Source organism: Palaemon carinicauda, chromosome 27, assembly GCF_036898095.1.
Source record: "Palaemon carinicauda isolate YSFRI2023 chromosome 27, ASM3689809v2, whole genome shotgun sequence".
NCBI lineage: Eukaryota > Metazoa > Arthropoda > Malacostraca > Decapoda > Palaemonidae > Palaemon > Palaemon carinicauda.
Window position 1 is genome coordinate 46,119,966 of NC_090751.1, and position 19,040 is coordinate 46,139,005.

The window sequence follows — 19,040 nt, forward strand, 5'->3', positions numbered from 1 at the left end:
GCTGAAGGTAAGGACCCACGAAGTAAGGGCTGTAGCTACTTCGTTGGCCTTTAATAAAAACCGTTCTCTGCAGAGCATTATGGATGCAACATATTGGAGGAGCAAGTCAGTGTTTGCATCATTTTATCTGAAAGATGTCCAGTCTCTTTACGAGAACTGCTACACCCTGGGACCATTCGTAGCAGCGAGTGCAGTAGTAGGTGAGGGCTCAGCCACTACATTCCCATAATCCCATAACCTTTTTAACCTTTCTCTTGAATACTTTTATTGTTGTTTTTATGGTTGTTACGGTAGGCTAAGAAGCCTTCCGCATCCTTGGATTTGGCGGGTGGTCTATTCATTCTTGAGAAGCGCCTGGGTTAAAGGTTTGGTAGAGGTCCTTTAGTAGGGTTGCAACCCCTTGTACTTTGGCACCTTTGGGTTGATTCAGCCTCCAAGAGGAACGCTGCGCTCAGTAAGGAAGACGAACTTTAAATAAAAGGCAGAGTAACGGTTCTATTCGACTTCCTTACCAGGTACTTATTATTTCATTGTTATTTGAGATAACTGTTATATGAAATTTTGGGATACTTAGCTATCCTTTAATCATGTACACTGGTTTTCACCCACCTCCCTGGGTGTGAATCAGCTACATGATTATCGGGTAAGTTTAATATTGAAAAATGTTATTTTTATTAATAAAATAAATTTTTGAATATACTTACCCGATAATCATGATTTAATCGACCCTCCCTTTCCTCCCCAGAGAGAACCAGTGGACCGAGGAATAATTGAGGAGGTGTCAACAACAAATGATTGAGTACCTGGCCACAGGTGGCGCTGGTAAGTACACCCCCTTCTAGTATTGTGATAGCTGGCGTATCCCTCCATAGAGTTCTGTCGGGCAACGGAGTTGACAGCTACATGATTATCGGGTAAGTATATTCAAAAATTTATTTTATTAATAAAAATAACATCATTACCAATTCTCCAACAAGTGCTAAAAGAACCTCTTGATAACTTGTGGAAAATAACAGATAAATTAATTTATGATAATAGTTGTATTTCTTAGCACAGAATCAAAGTTGTTTAAAATCTTACACCAGGGTGGAATTGAAAAGCATATTGGCTAATTTTTTCCAACTAATATTGTACTATAAATTTAGGATAACAGCCATTTACAAATAACCAAAACATATTTCAAAAGTATTCCTTGAGCATGGACATAAATTTATGGCAATAACTATGCAATCATGACAAATTCAAGTGTGAGACAAGTAAAGCTTTTTACATAAACTGAATTCATATGTTTATTTATGGGCATTTCAGAATCCTTATTTACAAAAAACACAAGGTTTATAAAATGTTCTATCATTACCATAGCACCAGACTCGGTCTACGACTGAATTTGAGTCGTCACAGGATCGTAATTCGTTTATAATACTCTAGCAGACAAATGGTTTGTAAACACAAATGAAATAAATGCAGGATTCCTATAAGAGAATAAATTGATCAAATGCATGTACAAAGTGAAATTTATAAACTTCTTTTACCCTAAGAGGAAAAAGAAATGTTTGCTAAGCAAAGTACATCTGTGGTGTTAATCACTACAGTCTCGTAATACACTATATTTTATTTCTTCAAAAATGCTGCAGTACAGTAGAAGAAATTTTAGATGAATTCAAGTAATGTTTCTACATTATCAAATACTTTAAATTTAAGCTACTGATCATGCTTCATATGAAATGGAACACTAATCTGAAATTATGTACAGTATGGTAAATTGTAAAACCCATCTTCTATGCATTTCGATAGCATGTCCTGTTCGTTTTAATGAACGGACAAACAAGACCTAAAAAATCAGTATACATCACTTATGAGATAGGTGATAAAAAAATCAATATACTGTAACTATAACTAAATTACATAGAAAGAAAGCACTAGGAATCATAGATAGTTGTTCAATACCAATAAAGAAACAGAGAAGCAACACGGGTATCGTTAAGTCAAAACTGGTGATGTGTTTCATCTAGTTTTGTCATAAAATTAAGCTAACCAATCAGGCATGATACACAATTGTATATAGGGTAAACTACAAAATGGGTTTTGACAAAGGAAAAACCCATTTTTGGGCAGATGCTGTGTGGTTTCCAAGGCCTTTCCTGTGAAAGGCTAAAACAGGGAATCCAATGCAACATAAAAATACCAAAGAAATATTGTCTCTCTTGCTTTATGATCAGTGTTTCAATGTGCAAAGCAAGGACTCAGCATGTATAAAGGAGACTTACTGTTTAGGCTCTATTAAAACTGACACAGTACCTCCAATGCTGTAAATCATCAGGTAACCAATGACGAGTCCTCGAGAACCAATACTAATACTGGGGACTATGCTTTATGAGCACTAATTTGCGCCAAGCCACCATCTTCTATACTCAGAATGAGAATCAAATCCTGGAGATCACACACTGCAGCTCTTAAAAGTAAATTTCTTCCTTCATCAAATTCTGTTTCTGTGGGTCAATGTACTGTGTGGTCTCCTAGGACTAATACCATTGCAATAACTGAGTAGAACTCGTGTGCCATACAGGACAAATGACTGCAACCAAGCAAACTACTAAATAACACTGTGTAATGGTGAGAAAAAACTAACAAGTCAGACAGTCGCCTCATAACGAAAAAAACTTTGGAGAAGCTAGATGCCTCTCAATATGCTTCTGCTGAGGGACCTGGTTGGTGTGCACCCTCTTCTACACAATTTCCCCTTATGGGTGCCATGAATAAGTCGGGTACCATACACACATGCTTTGATTTATTTCAGGTAGTCTCTTATAAACACCCTGTACCCAGACCAACCCATAAGTTTCTAGCTGTCCTGAAATTGCATATTAAAAAAACTTTCCAATGAGGAAGCAATTTCTCACATTGGGAGTTTTTAGGAATAGAGAGCCGATCAGCTTTCTCTGATAAGGAAGGTCAGTAGAATACAGATAACCCTTGTTAAAAGGGACTTGTTGATCTGGGTATTTTTAAATAGACTACCTTCCAATATTGTGGATATCTGCAGGTATAATTGATGGCTAGACTACGGACAGAGGTTACCAACCCTTGCTCTTAAGACTAATATAAAGAGGTTCCCTCTCTGAAGAGGCTTTTTGTTTTTGGCCAAACAGAGGACCCAGAATCAGAATTAGGAAATGGTCAGGAATGATGATGATAAACTCGTGTCTCTGTAATGCTGCAAGCTCACTGACTCTTAATCCCAAAGCTAATGCTATAGAAAAATTGTTTTTTGGAGTAACTTTAAGGGAAATAGAGGAATTATGCAATTTTGCCAAAACACTGAAGGGGTTGTTGGAGATGGTCATTGTAAAGCAAAAGACTGAGCAATTTTGTGAAAAATTTCCGAGTCTAAATCCACGTAAAGACCCTGCTTGAGGGGTTCTGTCTATGTAGATTAAATGACAAAATGTTAATAGCTTAAACTTCCTATCTCAGAGGTAGGCTGGAAAGGAAGCCACAAGGCACAATTATCTTGCATGGAGACCTATCCCTCCATAGACCATCCATGCCTTCTCTAGAGACTGGTATTGTCTGGTGGAAGAAGACCTTTTACATCCTATAAAATTTGTCATGTGAGCTGAAAATTCCCTACTATTTATGTGGAAGAGAAATTCAAGCATCATTCATTCATTTTAGAATGCCTTACTTTAAGAGCAAGACCCGGGCTCTTGCGTTGGCAGCCTGCAAATTCCAAGCAGGAAGGTTCTGGATCAGAAAGGAAGAAGCAAAGATATTTTGACTCCCTACTCGCTGATGCAGCTGTTATGATCAAAGAGGATGTAACCTCAGCCTCACAAGATGGAGCAGTGGCTACCACTGCCTGTTTTGCAAATATGAAGCTACCAGCAAAGCTGCCCCTGAGAAGTCCTTAAATATTTGAAGACTTTTAAATCAAACTCACATCACATACATACATATACCAAGGCACTTCCCCCAATTTTAGGGGGTAGCCGACATCAACAAATGAAACAAAACAAAAAAGGGGACCTCTACTCTCTACGTTCCTCCAGCCTAACAAGGGACTCAACAGAGTTCAGCTGGTACTGCTAGGGTGCCACAGCCCACCCTCCCACATTATCCACCACAGATGAAGCTTCATAATGCTGAATCCCTTACTGCTGCTACCTCCGCGGTCATCTAAGGCATCGGAGGAAGCAGCAGGGCCTACCCAAACTCAAAGGAAATATAAATCAAGGGCCATCTGTTCTGGTCCAGGTTCAACGAGTCATTTGCCACTGACTAAGAATCTACATTTAAAGCTACGTACGGAAACTTGTGGTCCTCTTTCGTTGCAAACAGGTCTATATAGAGATTCAGGACAGTCTTTAGAAACTCTTGGAAAGAGTTCTGATCCAAGGTCCATTGTATGTCCGGAGTTATCTGTCTACACAGGGCTTCCGCTAGTACATTGAGAAGACATAAAAGATGAAAGGGGAGAGGAAAAGACCCCTCTCCTGAAGGAACTTCATAATAGGAAGAATAGCTGCAGTTAGAATATTCAAGCAGGATACTTCTATCCTGAGGCAACAAACTGCCTCATGGCTGACTATGAAAATCTTATTATGAACATTTTTTTTTGGATTAAGGCTCTTTGGTGTCAGGAAGGCTGCCATCAGTTCCAAAACATTTATGCGAAATGTTGAAAATGGAGAAGACCATTTCCTGAACCCATAGGTCTCCTCTGAATGACCTCCCCAACCCAACCTGGCTGCGTCTGAATGAATGATCATAGATATCGTGGTGAGAGATCAATGGGACCAACAAGTACCGTACAGTATAGGGCTTTTGGGTCCACATCCAGAGAATTCTTTTGCAATAATTGATAACTTGGCCTGGTTGTCTTAAAACTCTTTCTGAGTTGCTCTGCTCCACATCTAATTGAGGTCCTTTAACCTGTTTTTCAAAACTAGATTGACTATTGAACCAAACTGAATAAGGCCCAAAACCTTCTCCAATTACCATCTGAAAGAGAAGTGACTCCGTAGAAAGAAATTGACGTTGTGTAGAATTCTTTGTCGAGATGCTTTTGGAAGGCATAGATTGGCTTTTGGCATATTAACCACTGGAATATCCTCCTTGGAACTAGTCTTGATTTTGCAAAGTTGATCAGGAAACTTAGGTCCTGAAGAACTTGCAAGACTTGGTTTGTGTACCAGAGGCCAAATTCTTTTGTAACAGCCCCATCTAGCCAGTCATGCAAATAAGCAATGACCTGAACTCCCTGCAACTGAAGAGTTGATCACTGACTTTGCTTGAAGGGGACCTTGGTCCACTATGACTCCTTTACCAAATCCCCTTACTGCAGAATCCAATGTTATTGTGCAGATGAGATCTCCAAGTTACTGGGTTAATACATAGTGTAACCTACAATCTTATGAAATCCTTTCACCCACATAAAAGGCAAAATATGGCACTTTCAAACCTGCTGTTTGTGGGTCCTTATCCTGGGCAGAATGAATTCACTGCAAGAAGAAAGGGCAGTTTACAGGGTCCTAAGCCGTGCCCCAAAATGCGCAACAGTTGTTATGATAGCAACACCCTCACGACACCATTTATAGTTAGCTGGATTATTACGTCCACTTTGGCAACATTTAGTCTTGATTTCATTCGTATGTAATAGAATTCACTATTAAAAATCTCATTTTCTGGGCTCAACCTGTGTCGCTCCGTGAATTTATACTTCCAACCAGGTATTTCGGCATCAGTATTGGTGTCCCTAATTCTGATTTCCTTGTATCTCCTTGTCCCAAACCTTTCTTCATCAATACGTACATCCTACTCCAGTAGGGGTATGGAAGGTTGAGAGAAGTTTCATTGTAGAATTTTTCTCTCTGGAGACGGCGGACTGATCCAAGATTAATCCAGCCATCACTATTAAAAAACTTATTTATTAGTATCTCAAAGGAGAGGACTCTTAACACCCCCAGGACCTTACTGTACTAGTACAGTACTTTATTAAGGTTTGAGGCTTAGCTAAGGCTAATCCCCTTCACCTAAATATCAAGAACACAAAGGCCTCTTTAACAAATCAAAGAGTATGATAAGGGGGCCATAACTAAGATATACTCTTTTCCCTAACTACAAAATAGTTGAAACTCATGGCTTACAAAGCTGATATGTAAAAAAAGGTAAGAGCATATCTTATGTGAGCTACCTCTTCAAGTAGGAAAAAAATGAGACTTGGATAAGGCTAATTCTATTGAAAAACTAAAAGACTCGGGAGACTAACCCTTTCCTGTAACTATCAAGTCCCCCATTCGATGATTTGAAGGGTAAGGAAAGGGGGCCTTAACTAGCCCATATTCTCTTCCCTAACTACATAACGTATTAGTCGAGCCTACGGCTTAAAAGGCCAATGGGTAGGAAAAGCATGCATATCCCTCCAATGCCTATATCAAATAAATATGGTAAGGAAGAGGATTCAGTCTCGGGCTAGCTACATGCAAGCACCTCCACCTTTCTCTAACAAGCCTTGAGGGGGAAAAAGAGTGCACATTACCGCTCCAAATCTGTTTTTATATTCACCAACAATGCCTTCTAAGTAAAAATACTTAAAAAACAGGCTTATAAAAATATGGTATATCAAGTTTTCATTATCTCTCATATTGATAAAATTCACAAGATATAAAATTATCATATAAATGCTATAGGATTCTGATAGTTCCACATCCCTGCTGAACCTAAGATTAGACAATTCATCTAAAAAAAATTTATTCCTATATACATATATAAAACATTCAAATGTAGCCTATTCAGATGTAATGCCCGTTGACTGGCATGTATTTTGACAACGAGCTACTAAAAGCTACCAATGTAACAGCTGTGGAGAGTGATTTACCAATAGAGTAAACATTCTTATATCTGGCTAGCATATGCTAAAACTTAAGGCTATGCTGGCATAAACATTATTTAAAAGGAATCAGCAACATAAGCTAGACTAAAAACATAAAATCATGACAATTACTGTATGTACTGTACGCTCTCACAATCTGACGTGAAAGCCAAAGCTGAAAGTCGTTATATGGTGGCGAGCTTGAAATATAGCAGGCTATGTTAGCCAAAAATTATATAACAAAAGGATCAAACTTACAAAAAAAACTAATGATTAAAATAAAAGGGGAGTAAAATATCATAAAAATGGAATAGGTGATAAGCTACAATAACTTAAACACCTCCGTCCTGTTAAGAAAGATGCAAGTGAATGTCTTCATAGATAGTACGAAGTAGATCACACAAACAAACAAAACAAAGTTTGGAAGCAATCTTGAATAGTAAGTGAACCCCTCAATTGCAATACCAATATCACTAAGAATAACGAATAGCTAAATCATACCTTGGTTCCTGTTACTTAATAGGAATCACTATTGCCTATTCTTAACAGTATATAAAGACTTTCCACGTCCTAGATCTAAGTGGGAAACATCTTGACGACAAGGCGACACAATGGAAGATGGCGGCTTGACACATGTTAGTGCACAAGTACACTGTCTCAAGTATTAGCATTAGTTCTCGATGATGACTTGTCATCAGTTACCAGATTATATTCAGTAGTGGAGGTGCTGTAGTAGGTTTAACACACCCTAAACCTGTATGTCTCCTTTATACACACCGATTCTGTACTTTCCACATTGATATACTAGCCCCAGAGCAGGTTAGACGATATTTATGGTAATTTTTATGTTGTATTGGATTCCCTGTTCCAGCCTTAACAGGAAAGCTCTTGAAGACCACACAGCACATTAACCCCAAAAAGGACTGTATTCAGCTACATTAGCACAAGTACTGCTTTAATCTTCCTTTTGAAATGTTAATAAATCTAAGCTCTAATACTGTATAGTATACTGTACAGTTACATCAATGTTATCCTATAACCCTCTAGGTTTTACAGACACTGTACACATATAATCATTCACCTACCGTACATTGTTTTTATTACAATATACTGTACTGTTATTTCTCTATTTCAACTCCCTTCAATGTGTTGTTTTCATATTTTAGGCTTTCGTGTTACATCATTGTAAAGTAAAAGTATGTCCCTAAAAAATTAGCACAAGCTTATACTATAGTTTCAACATACAGGCATCCAAGAACTAGCAAACAGGTGAAACCTAAGGGTTAATAGTTTAGGTAGCCTTTATAGATGCACAGAATACATCTCCATGTTGAATTTAGCATCCAGTGAACATTGTACCATTTGTGTTTTGGCAGTGTTAAGCATTCAGACAAAATCCTTCTAGTTGCCTGATTAAAATACTGTACCCGGCATTGTATACAAATGAAAGGACCCGCAAGTTTAAAACAGGATTTGATATAGGTCATAAATATGATTACAGTACACAGAGAGGAAGCAGGATGTTCACATAAATAAAATACAGGAAAACAGGAAAATGTTATATTGCTGGAAGTCTCTTTGCCGCTTACTAGTTGAATATCACGGAAAGAATATTGTATAAAGTACTTATTCTTAGAAGGGAATTATAAAGAATGGGTAATTGGATGTTTGATCAATGCCTAGTCAAGAATAGGGTAAAGTGATGCTCTTTAAACTGTCTTCCATGAGGGAATATAAATTCATAGCAATAGTCAGTAAAATTTAATGTCAAAATGCTTCAATTTATTTTGGTACAAATCCCTATGGGGGCATTACAGCTTTCAGTGTCTTTCACAACATGCTATAGACATAACCAGAGGGTATTTATGGAAATCCTTCCACTTACGGCTACGCTGTATTTTTCCTTTTACTTTTCACGCATCAACTTCGATCTCCGACAATAAGAAGCCCAGATTGTTCTGTTTTACCCTTCTCCAGTTATTTAGTTCTTAATAGTAAATCTTCTAGATAACCATTATAAAAGTCTTAGAATATAACTCAATTGTCTTTATGTAAACAACAGGGCAGTATAGTACTGTATACAAGAAGCATCACACACATTTTTACGAGTGCTCATCTCTTTGAAAGCCATATGTAATAAGATTGGGCAGGAAAGCAACACGAATTTCGTTCTGGAATCAAGGAAGCGAGCTGTAGTAGACGGGGTTTTGAACGTATTTAGAAAAATATCAATATTCCATTTCCTCTCCGATTGGCTGTCACTTAAACGGTCTCATATCCTGATATACACATATTCTGCATATACATCTTCACACTTCTCTTAAGTTTTCCTTTACTGAATATAGAATCCTATTCCTGTATAATTTTTTTGTAATATAATGCAACAATCATTATCAGCAAGCTCCAATAATCCCCATAAGTCATATAACAAAAGTCTTATTTGTTATTGAAATTTAAGAATAAAAATAAGACTGCTACCTTCTAAAGAATAAAGGTCATTAGCTGGAAATGGAGGCAATTGACAAGAGTAAGAAAGAATGGAGTACAGTACTTACAAAATAAAAGATTCTTTACTACATACAACATCGAGAAGAATAATATTTGAGTAAATAATATTACAGTACTTTACACGGTATTATGAAACAGTAGGATACAATGGTCAGTTACCAGATAAAAATGATGGTAATGGATATGTCACTACAAATAATAACCAGAGACAAATTTCCACCACGAAGAAAATAAAATGCAGTACAGTACTTACTCAGTGGATTAAACTATCAGCATTATAACCAATACAACCACAACAACAACAATGATATCCCTAATAACAGCACTGTAATAATATTTTTTTAATTTTATGGCATTACAGTCGATAAAACATACATTAATTTCATTTTCTTTTCCTTACCGCTTGCAACAGAACTTTATAACAACTTCCTGATAAGAAAAAAACATTAACTTTGAAACTACCCTAGTGTCAGTGCATTGAGAGAATCAGTCACTTTGTAATAACAAGGGACAAAATATTGTATGTAAAAAATGGATGACGAATACTTCACATATGGTATAGACATATCAATTTAGTATACTAATCTCGGAAATAGTTCAAACACAATAATAATCTCTTAATCATTTACCTATGAAATATTTCAGCACTTACTGTATTTTAAGGTCATACAGTAGTTGTATTAAAGCCTCCTGCCCCCTCTGCAAACAAAGCTTTAACTACTCAAATTTAAGCTCTAAAGTAATTATAGCTAAACATTTTCTGATAGTCCCTCATCAATTTTGGTGTATGAATAAATGCTGCTTAGAGATTGGTGAACATAAATAGAGTTTTCTATCTTATAAATACAGTAATAGCATAATATTTGATCTCACTATTACAATGCAAAATGACGTACCAAGAGTTAATTTCATTTTCTATCAAAGCTTTCTATTTCATTGTCATTTTTATATGTGGAAAGTTCATTAAACTAATCACAAAAATTTTGATTCTTAGTTGATACGCACCCGAAGTTCTTAATGGTGCTCAAGTTTTCCTTAAGAGGTTGTTTGCATCAATCCTTTGGGGCTTTGTTTTGCAAGAACCACATAACTGCAAACAGGAACCCTCCGGGAGAATTCACTGTATCTTGACTTACCAGCGCTCGAACTTCGGGAACTGACATTTCAACCACCTCGATTAATTCGCCTTCAGCTTCTAAGCCTCCACCTAGAAAAGAAAGAATTCTTACAGAATGTAAATAAAACTATAGTATTGTATAAAATTTCACATACAGTGACTATGAATAGTACTGTAGAATAACTTAAAACGAGAATACAGTACTTCATCTCAAGTAGTTTACTGTTCTATTACTGAAAGATCTCTTACTGTGTATTGTAGAAGTCATAATATAAACCAGAATCATAAAATTGCTAAAATTAAGTTTTTAACATATTTTACTTTGCTCTGTTCACACAAATCATTGTTTGCATGTCACTACAGTTTGCTTTGTGCATTATGTTATAAGTAGTACAAGAGGTTCTTTGTCCTTTTGGCTTTTTCCCATCCAACTGACCAACGTCAATTTTATCTTGTTCCGTTTTCACTTCCTCATTTAAAAATAGATCCTGCAACCAGATCTGGGAGCAAAATATATGATTTCGTGGTCTAAGGAAACTACAGTTCTTTGTAGTAGTACTGTAATAACAAATTGAAATGGACTGCCGTATACGCAAAAAAAGAAATGGGTGGTAGTGGTACCCTACTCAATCAAAAGATATCCTTTAATATAAAACTCCAAAATCTTTCACCTACTAAAACAAATAAGCTTTGTTATTGAATAGATGTATCTACTGAACGCTCATTCAGGGAAGGAACAGAGGACCCAATTGCAGTAATAGTTAAAGTATACAAAATACAAAATTTCCTATTAAAGACTGTGCTCCTATCAGAGCCCAACATTTCCTTAGGTAAAAGAATGTTATAAAGTATAGTAAAATTTAATGCAACGTAAATTAAGCTACAGTAGTGTGGTACAGCACTACAAAAACACACAATTTTGGATACAATTTAGGCATTATAACAAGTTGTCAGTTCATTAACTGAATTTCATATCTTGAAATTTACTAAAAGATAAACTCATACCTTGAGATTTCTTCATCTCATTGGTGACTTCAACGTAGAACATTGTCTGAAGGTCTCCTGTAACTCCAACGCCAGATCTGTTAACACAAGAAGGAATATGTTAGTACTATTCTCACAAATTTCAATATGCTTATCGTGATACATTATACTCCTTTGTATACCAAGTCCGTAATGATGGGTTAGTTCCAAAATAATGGCCAGGAAATATTTGTTCTGGTCGAATAACAGACTTAGATATTGGAACAGTCAAACTAGATACTCGAGATACAGAAAAGATACCACTGACAACTAATAACAGAAGCAGTTTAATAATCTTGTCTTTCCCTGGTAGCTAATGAAAAGTAACCCCAAGATGTCTTTCTTTTTAAGAGAATAGACACCAAATAAGGTGAGGCTCATAGTCTTTATGGCCTTTGAGGTTGAGGGATCATAATCAAGGATGAGCCCTTTTCAGACTTAAGCCTACTGAAAAACTTTCAAGTGTTTTTAGTTTCCAAGGTGATGGCCCTGCCTGCTACTTCATCTTCCTCTGTAGAGGAATCCAGATCTTTGAAATTGTCATTGGCTACTGTTTCTTTGTGTTCTCTATGCCCCTTGCTGTTTTAAAGGATCGTGTTAACGAAGACTTTCTAACCACTTCTCTTTTAACATTCAAGATGTTATTGACTAATGCATTACTAGTGGGGAATGCTTTAGTTATGGACTACCTAGAACATAGTGACATCCAACAAATATTCAGTCTTAACTGTAGGACATCTGCAGCCTCTCCACTGAGGACAATTATGTATGTAAAACTTCCATACATCCATGGTGAGACAGTCAGGGTCCTCATAAAGGCAGTGGCATTGGGTTGTGGATGGCCAGAGTCCTTGTCCACTGAGAACCTTGAATATTAGCCCCATTTTATCATGGGTTATTTCTTTACTAAAAATAAAGCATTTGTGAAACCTCTCCAAAAAACAACATGGATGTTTCCCGAGCCTTTTTACAAAGTTGCCAAATTTTGGGCCTGCAATTTTGGCTTTACTCTTTAGACTGAAGTTCCTCTTAAACTGCGGTCAGTGGTGGTCTAGGGGATCGTGAAGGAGTTTCTCAGTTTTAAATTTTAGTTGTGGTTCTTGGGTATTTAGGACACGTTGTATAACCGGCAACCTTGGGCTTTATTTACACTTTCTAATTATAATAAATTATTTTTGACAGTGTTGATAGAGTATATAAACCTTGACAACTTTTGTGAACTTCATTAAAGTGAACACAGTTAAATCGCCTGTGCCTGCTGAGTTATGCAAAGAAAATGCAATTCAGAGTTTGAAACTTCTGTTGCACTTACACGCATGGCTTTCAAAAGGGAATGTATAGAAGAAAATTTTCATACTAAGAAATCATTGTGCTCAATGCTCATGAAAAAGTGATTGCCATCAAAATGAAGCTTGCGCTATGACATTCAGAATTAGATAGCAAGGCCTTTTCTACAGATAAACACTTTACTTGAAGGAAACAAATGTCACATCGATATCCTTGTGGCGATGATGATGAAATCATGTTTTCCATAGACTGTACTGCAGTGACTTTTGAACTGATCCTAACCCGACGTAGTAAAGAGGGTTCTAAAAGTACCGATTCCCAGTTGCAACTACTGATGAGTATGAGACTTCATCTTCTACTTTACTTGCCATCAAAACAAAAGCCCAAAACAGACTAGATATTACTTATGACATGAGAGTTGCATTGTCTAAAACATATACCAACATAGAAGCATTATTGAAAGCCAAGCAGGTGCACCTATCCCATGGAACTATTATAAATTTGATAATCAAGATTTATTGTCTTTGGAATAAATAATTGTTTACCAAATATTATTTAAATTAAATAATTTTATATGGAATTGCAGATCATCAACAAAATACTTAAGGATCAGAGCCTACAAATTATTGAAAAGTTTGAGAACCACTGCTTTAGAGCACAGAGAGTGATTGTTCTGTACATAAGGTCTGGCTTCATAAGTGACCAGGTGCATTGCCAGCCTTGCTTTGCACCTATATGGGTGTACAAATGGTTGGGAAATACTGTGTGCTACAATAATATTACTGTACTCTATTTCCTTGCACCAATACAAGTGGACTGAAAGTAAGAATGACAATTAGGCTCATATTGTGTTGCTATTTCTGGGCGAGGGACCTGTGTCGTCTAGTGAAATGCTCCTTATAGCACCATTTCTAAGGTATAAATACTGCTAAATATACCAGAGAAAAAAGTTGCATGGAATGCCAGGAATATACCCAGCTCGCTCACCCTTATAGGGTGTCGGTATAGTAACTGGGGAGTGTTAAAACCACTATCAGAGGTCCCTTACCAATTAGTCTTCTCCTTCTTCAACATCCCCCATTACTACGATGGACAATATAATTATCATGCTGTTGAAAACAATGTTCTAAACTAATAGCTTTAGCAAGTATAAAACATTCTTCATTTCTCACCTGAAGGTTAGGATTTTTTGAAATCTCTCCAGTGGCACATCATAACCACACTCCTCCAGAACTTCATCTTTTGCATCCTGAACGAGTGACTGATCTTTGTCGTGAATTCCTGCACAGAGTTCTAGGGTGATTCCATCCTCTCCGCGAAACTTTGAGGTATCGACAACCTTGCAGTCTGGCTCCTTTTGCCTAACTATACTGTAGTACACAGCTGCAAATAAAAATGCATTGTTTAACATTTTCATAACTGTTAATAGAGATGGTCAGCTGTTATGTAATTACCCTAAAATTTTTACATATTACAGCAAGGAACCACAGAATAGACCATGATAATTTTAAATAAGATAACATTACTTAAGCATGAATTAGACATTGGTAAAAATACTCTGGGAAAATATATCAATGTAGAATTAAAACACCTAATAAAAAAGTAAATAATAAATTCAACACAAAAATTATAAATGAGAAATTCCTTTGAAAAATTTTATCAAAAATACAAGTTAGTAAATTATAAATAATAACAGAATAGTAAACTACACTACTATACCAGGGCGAAATTGTCGCACGAACACAAGCGCTTTCTTATCAGTATTATAGATGATTATTGAAACACTTTCATGTTGTGTCACCAGGTCCCATATCTTCTTTTTACCATCCTGGAAAGAACATAAGATTAACTAGTGTAATTGGACGTTATACGTATTATTAATACAGTATTGTACATATGAAAGTGACACAATGAATTATCCTTAATACAAAAACACAATCAGAATACAAATTGGAATGAGCATACAGTACTGCATAGTAAAAAGAAATGAATGAGGTACAGTACTGTGTTCAGTATATGATAAACTTGGGTTTGATCTGTAAGTTAATGGAAAACCAGCAATAAATGTCAGATGCTATCAGCAAATAAAACACTTGCCATCATTTATGGAGACATCAGTCAAGTAATTTCACCCCAATCATCAAAGCTTGTGTAAGAAGTAATGACCAAAGAAATCCCAGAGTTAGTGAATCTAGGGATAAGTCAAAGAACTGCAAAAACTATACAAGTCAAAGAACTGCAAAAACTATACAAGTCAAAGAACTGCAAAAACTATATAAGTCAAAGAACTGCAAAAACTATAATATACACATTTTGGATTACGTTTTTTAAGTTGTCTTTGTATAAAAATTTTAATTTTTTGTTTTATTCAATTTGAAATAAACAATAAAGAGTATTATTTCCTTCAGCAAAAACTTAAATATTCTATATGCAAAGTCAAATTTATAATTTTTGTATGCATACTTCTTGAAAATGTGATGTTCATAAGTCTAGGATGTGCCATGGTCAGTGTGTATTTTAAAAAACAATATTATATTCTAAGAGTTTTGGTCAGCAAATTGCAAGAATTGTATATTTAGGTCTGAATATTTCCTTGGTATATATAACACAGATTTTTTCATATATCTTTAGTCACCAATCAAAAGAAACTATTTAAACCTGTATAGAACATAAGATACAGTGAACACTTATTCCAAACCTGTTTATAATGCATTCGGTATGGAACAACAAATTTTGACTCCGTAAGAGGTTCTACAGATACATCTTCAATCTTATCCATGACTGCTCTTGAATCTTTTTTTCTGGAAAAGATTGAAAAAATATAATTATGCCTTATTAAATAAAACAGGTAGTAAAGTACTATAAGATTGAGGAATAGCTGTCATTAATAGTTATAAATGTAGAGGACACATGTTTTACGCAAAATTCCCAGTTCATACATTTCTATAATTTTAAAACAAAAAGAAACAAGGACAGGAAAGGAAAGTATTGTAAAATTTCATACAGAATTGAATAAGAAAATGTATACTACACAACTTAAGATACCCACAGACACACCATATACTATACTGTAAGCTACTGTACTTAAAACTCTTGAATGAACAATTGTAAGCATAATATTTAGCTTGATGCCATGTCACACATAGCTGTTAGTAATTTAGGCAGTCAACCTCAGCAGGACATAAAGCTCATTAATATTCATAAAAATATGTGAACCTGCTAGAGAGGAAATAAACATCAAATATGTTCGATTGTCATCTCAGAATTAAAGCAAGATATTAGGTTAAAAATAATCTGTTAAAAGGGATAAAATTTCAATGATTACCAGCCAATTCCTCTCATACTTGTTTCTAATTTTGTCAATAGGTTTTTGTACACAACTGGATCTACGACATTGTTATTACAGTATGTGGACTGAGCTTAGTTTTGTTTTTACATTTCACCGAGGGTAAAAATGAAAAACAACTAACATTTATAAATAGTGTATAGTGTATGACAACATGCTCTGCAACAGTTTTGACTGTAAAACCACACTTTTAAAGGGAAACACTACCATCTAACCTAAGGTTCCCCACATAGCCTAACCTACAAGCATTATCCTTACCTACCGTGGTAGGCCTAGGGCCCCGTGCGACCCCCTTGGGCTACCATATCCTTAGCTTACCCTAAAACAAAGTCTCAACCCCGTATTGGCGTCCGAAACAGCTTCACTCCAAGGTAACTTTAACTCATATTTCTCAAATCGTACGATTAACTTCATATCGTATTTACTTGTTACTTGTTTTGGGTTTAAATCCAACCCTCCAGTCGAGTGAACTACTTCTCGGGCGGGTCCATTTTAATCATCTAAAGAGACATTTTCATTATAACTTATATAATTCTCTGATTGTAGCATCTTCCAAATCATATGATCTTGTGAAAAGTAATGTATTTAGTTTCTTCTTAAATTCAATTGCTACCTTTAGGTCCTTCATTTCAGTTGGCAGTTTATTATAATGTCTAGGCGCACAGTAGCTAAAAGCCCTTTCACCAAATTTACTATTTGTTCTTGGTTCAGATAGCCTATGTTTGTCACTCATGTGTCTTATGTTAACATTAGTTTCTAGTTCTAGTTTGTTCAGGCATTCTTTTAGATATTTTGGTTCAGTATTTTAAACCAGATAAACAATATCTACTCAAACAAAATCGATTTGAGAAATAAAAAGAAAGTTTATGCCTGTCCCAACGAACTAGATTTACCCTCCAAAAGCAGTATATGGGCTAAAGTAGAGTAAGTATAGCAACCCTTAAGCCCACCTACGTTAGGTTAGGCTTAAACTATACCTTGAGTCTGAGTGAGTTACCTCTATGAACCCCTTATAAAAACTATCGGTATAATTCATCATAAAGGGTTATGAATAACAAATTCATAACTCACTTACGTCAGAGGTAGCTTGGTTCTTGTGATACAAGAGAAAATGTGTAATCGGATTCACCGTAATGAATAATAACACGTCTCCGTTACCATGACAACGGGAACGCGGCACCGGAAGAAGAAGATTGAATCAGCTGATTTGATAAACAGTTGCGTTTAGTACAACAATTTGATTAGGTAATATTATTTTTAGCTCCATACTTTTTTGCTTATTGCTAATTTTGAGATTAAATATAATTGTATTTAATGCATAAAATTGTTTATTTATTATATTCCAGATTCATGGTAACGGAGACGTGTTATTGTTTGATAAACAGTTGCGTTTAGTATAAAATTATGATTACGTTTCATTATTTTAGCTCCATACTCTTTTGCTTAATACTAATTTTGAGATTGGGTATATTTTTTTGCAGTATAAAATTAATAATTTATTAGTTTCTAGTTTCATCAACTTTATAAAAGTAATAATTACGTTTGGGTGAAGTACGTCTGTGAGGCAATTACTACCGAGCTGATTTGATAAACAGTTGCGTTTAGTACAACATTTTGTCAGGTTTTAATATTATAGTTCATTCGTTTATCGTAAAATTTTTTTTTTTTTAATTAAGTATAATTTTATATGTTGTATGAAAGTAATGGTTTAATATCTACTCATTTCATTACCCTTAAGGTTACGTTTCGTGCTAATGTTTTATGCAAGGTCGAAAGAAAACCACACGGTCCACGATGAAAGCAAGAAAATAATAGAAAAAAATATGAAAAAGGGTAAAATCAAATCAAAGATATAGAATTAAGAAGAAATCAGATTTTTTCCAAAAACACCCCGGACAGGATCAATAGATATATACGACCTTAGAGCTATTATTTTTATGAGTAAATTTCGGAATGAGAGCTGGTGTTTGCAAATTCAGTATTCCAGTTAACCATAATCAACATTACAACAATTGCAAACAATTTTAACAGTCAATTGTTGTAAATGTAACAGAAGTTTATTTTTTCGTATTTCCCTGAAATTACGAAGAAAGTAATAGTGTGATTTCTAATCAATTTTGAGGACTATGACTGACTGTATTTGCCCCCGTAAGGAAATAAGGTCCGGGTAATCTGTGTGTGTGTGTGTGTGTAATCACATTGAAATTAAAAATAGAAAAATTATAAATATATGACAATCAGTTTAGGATCTCCAATTTTAAATTGTGTGATTGTAGTTGGAAATAAATTCAGAAACCATGAGAGATGTGTAGCAATTTAGGATTTTTTTTTTTACTTATTGCTCAAAGGTTTTCATGATAAAAGTAACCCATGTGTTAGCATTTCTATGGTATTTGTACTTGTTTGTTGTTAAAGTTGGTCAGAAACCAGTATGTGTTTTATGCCCATGGTTATTTAATATAATTGTAAATGGAAGGATGTGGGAACTCAAAGTAAAATACCACATTTTTTTATCGGAGAATATAAAAAGAAACTACAGATACTATTGAGAGAGAGAGAGAGAGAGAGAGAGAGAGAGAGAGAGAGAGAGAGAGAGAGAGAGAGAGAGAGAGAGAGAGAGAGAGAGAGAGAGAGAGATTGTTTATGCTTGTAAATGGATTAAACAGTTGATAATAATGGATGTTGTAAGAATGAAAGCTTATAATTTAGAGTGGATGTAACTGTTGATGGTGAGATAATAATTGGGTCTCTTCGTAGAATAAGTAAAGCTAGTAAGTTAGCAAAGTTTACAAACATAGTATTTTGACCATTTCAATTTGAAACTATGATGAACCTGGTGTTTTATCATTTTTTTTTTATTTTAATCAATGCCCACTCATCTTCATTAT

At 35.3% G+C, this 19,040-nt stretch overlaps 1 protein-coding gene across 2 annotated transcripts; it reads right to left on the reverse strand.

Annotated features, from left to right (window-relative positions):
• Nucleotides 1-1,045: 1,045 nt before the first annotated feature.
• LOC137620714 (uridine diphosphate glucose pyrophosphatase NUDT14-like) lies at nt 1,046-17,351 on the reverse strand. Of its 2 annotated transcripts, none has more exons than XM_068351073.1 (6): nt 17,228-17,351; nt 15,505-15,607; nt 14,526-14,634; nt 13,979-14,189; nt 11,502-11,578; nt 1,046-10,586 (listed from the first exon to the last, which is right to left on the reverse strand). In XM_068351073.1, the coding sequence occupies exons 2-6, from the start codon at nt 15,583-15,585 to the stop codon at nt 10,432-10,434; spliced, it is 633 nt and encodes a 210-aa protein (XP_068207174.1). In that variant the 5' UTR covers nt 15,586-15,607; nt 17,228-17,351; the 3' UTR covers nt 1,046-10,431. The 2 variants fall into 2 exon arrangements, with proteins under 2 accessions (XP_068207174.1, XP_068207175.1); XM_068351074.1 differs by having other exon boundaries at nt 17,224-17,337.
• Nucleotides 17,352-19,040: the final 1,689 nt, after the last annotated feature.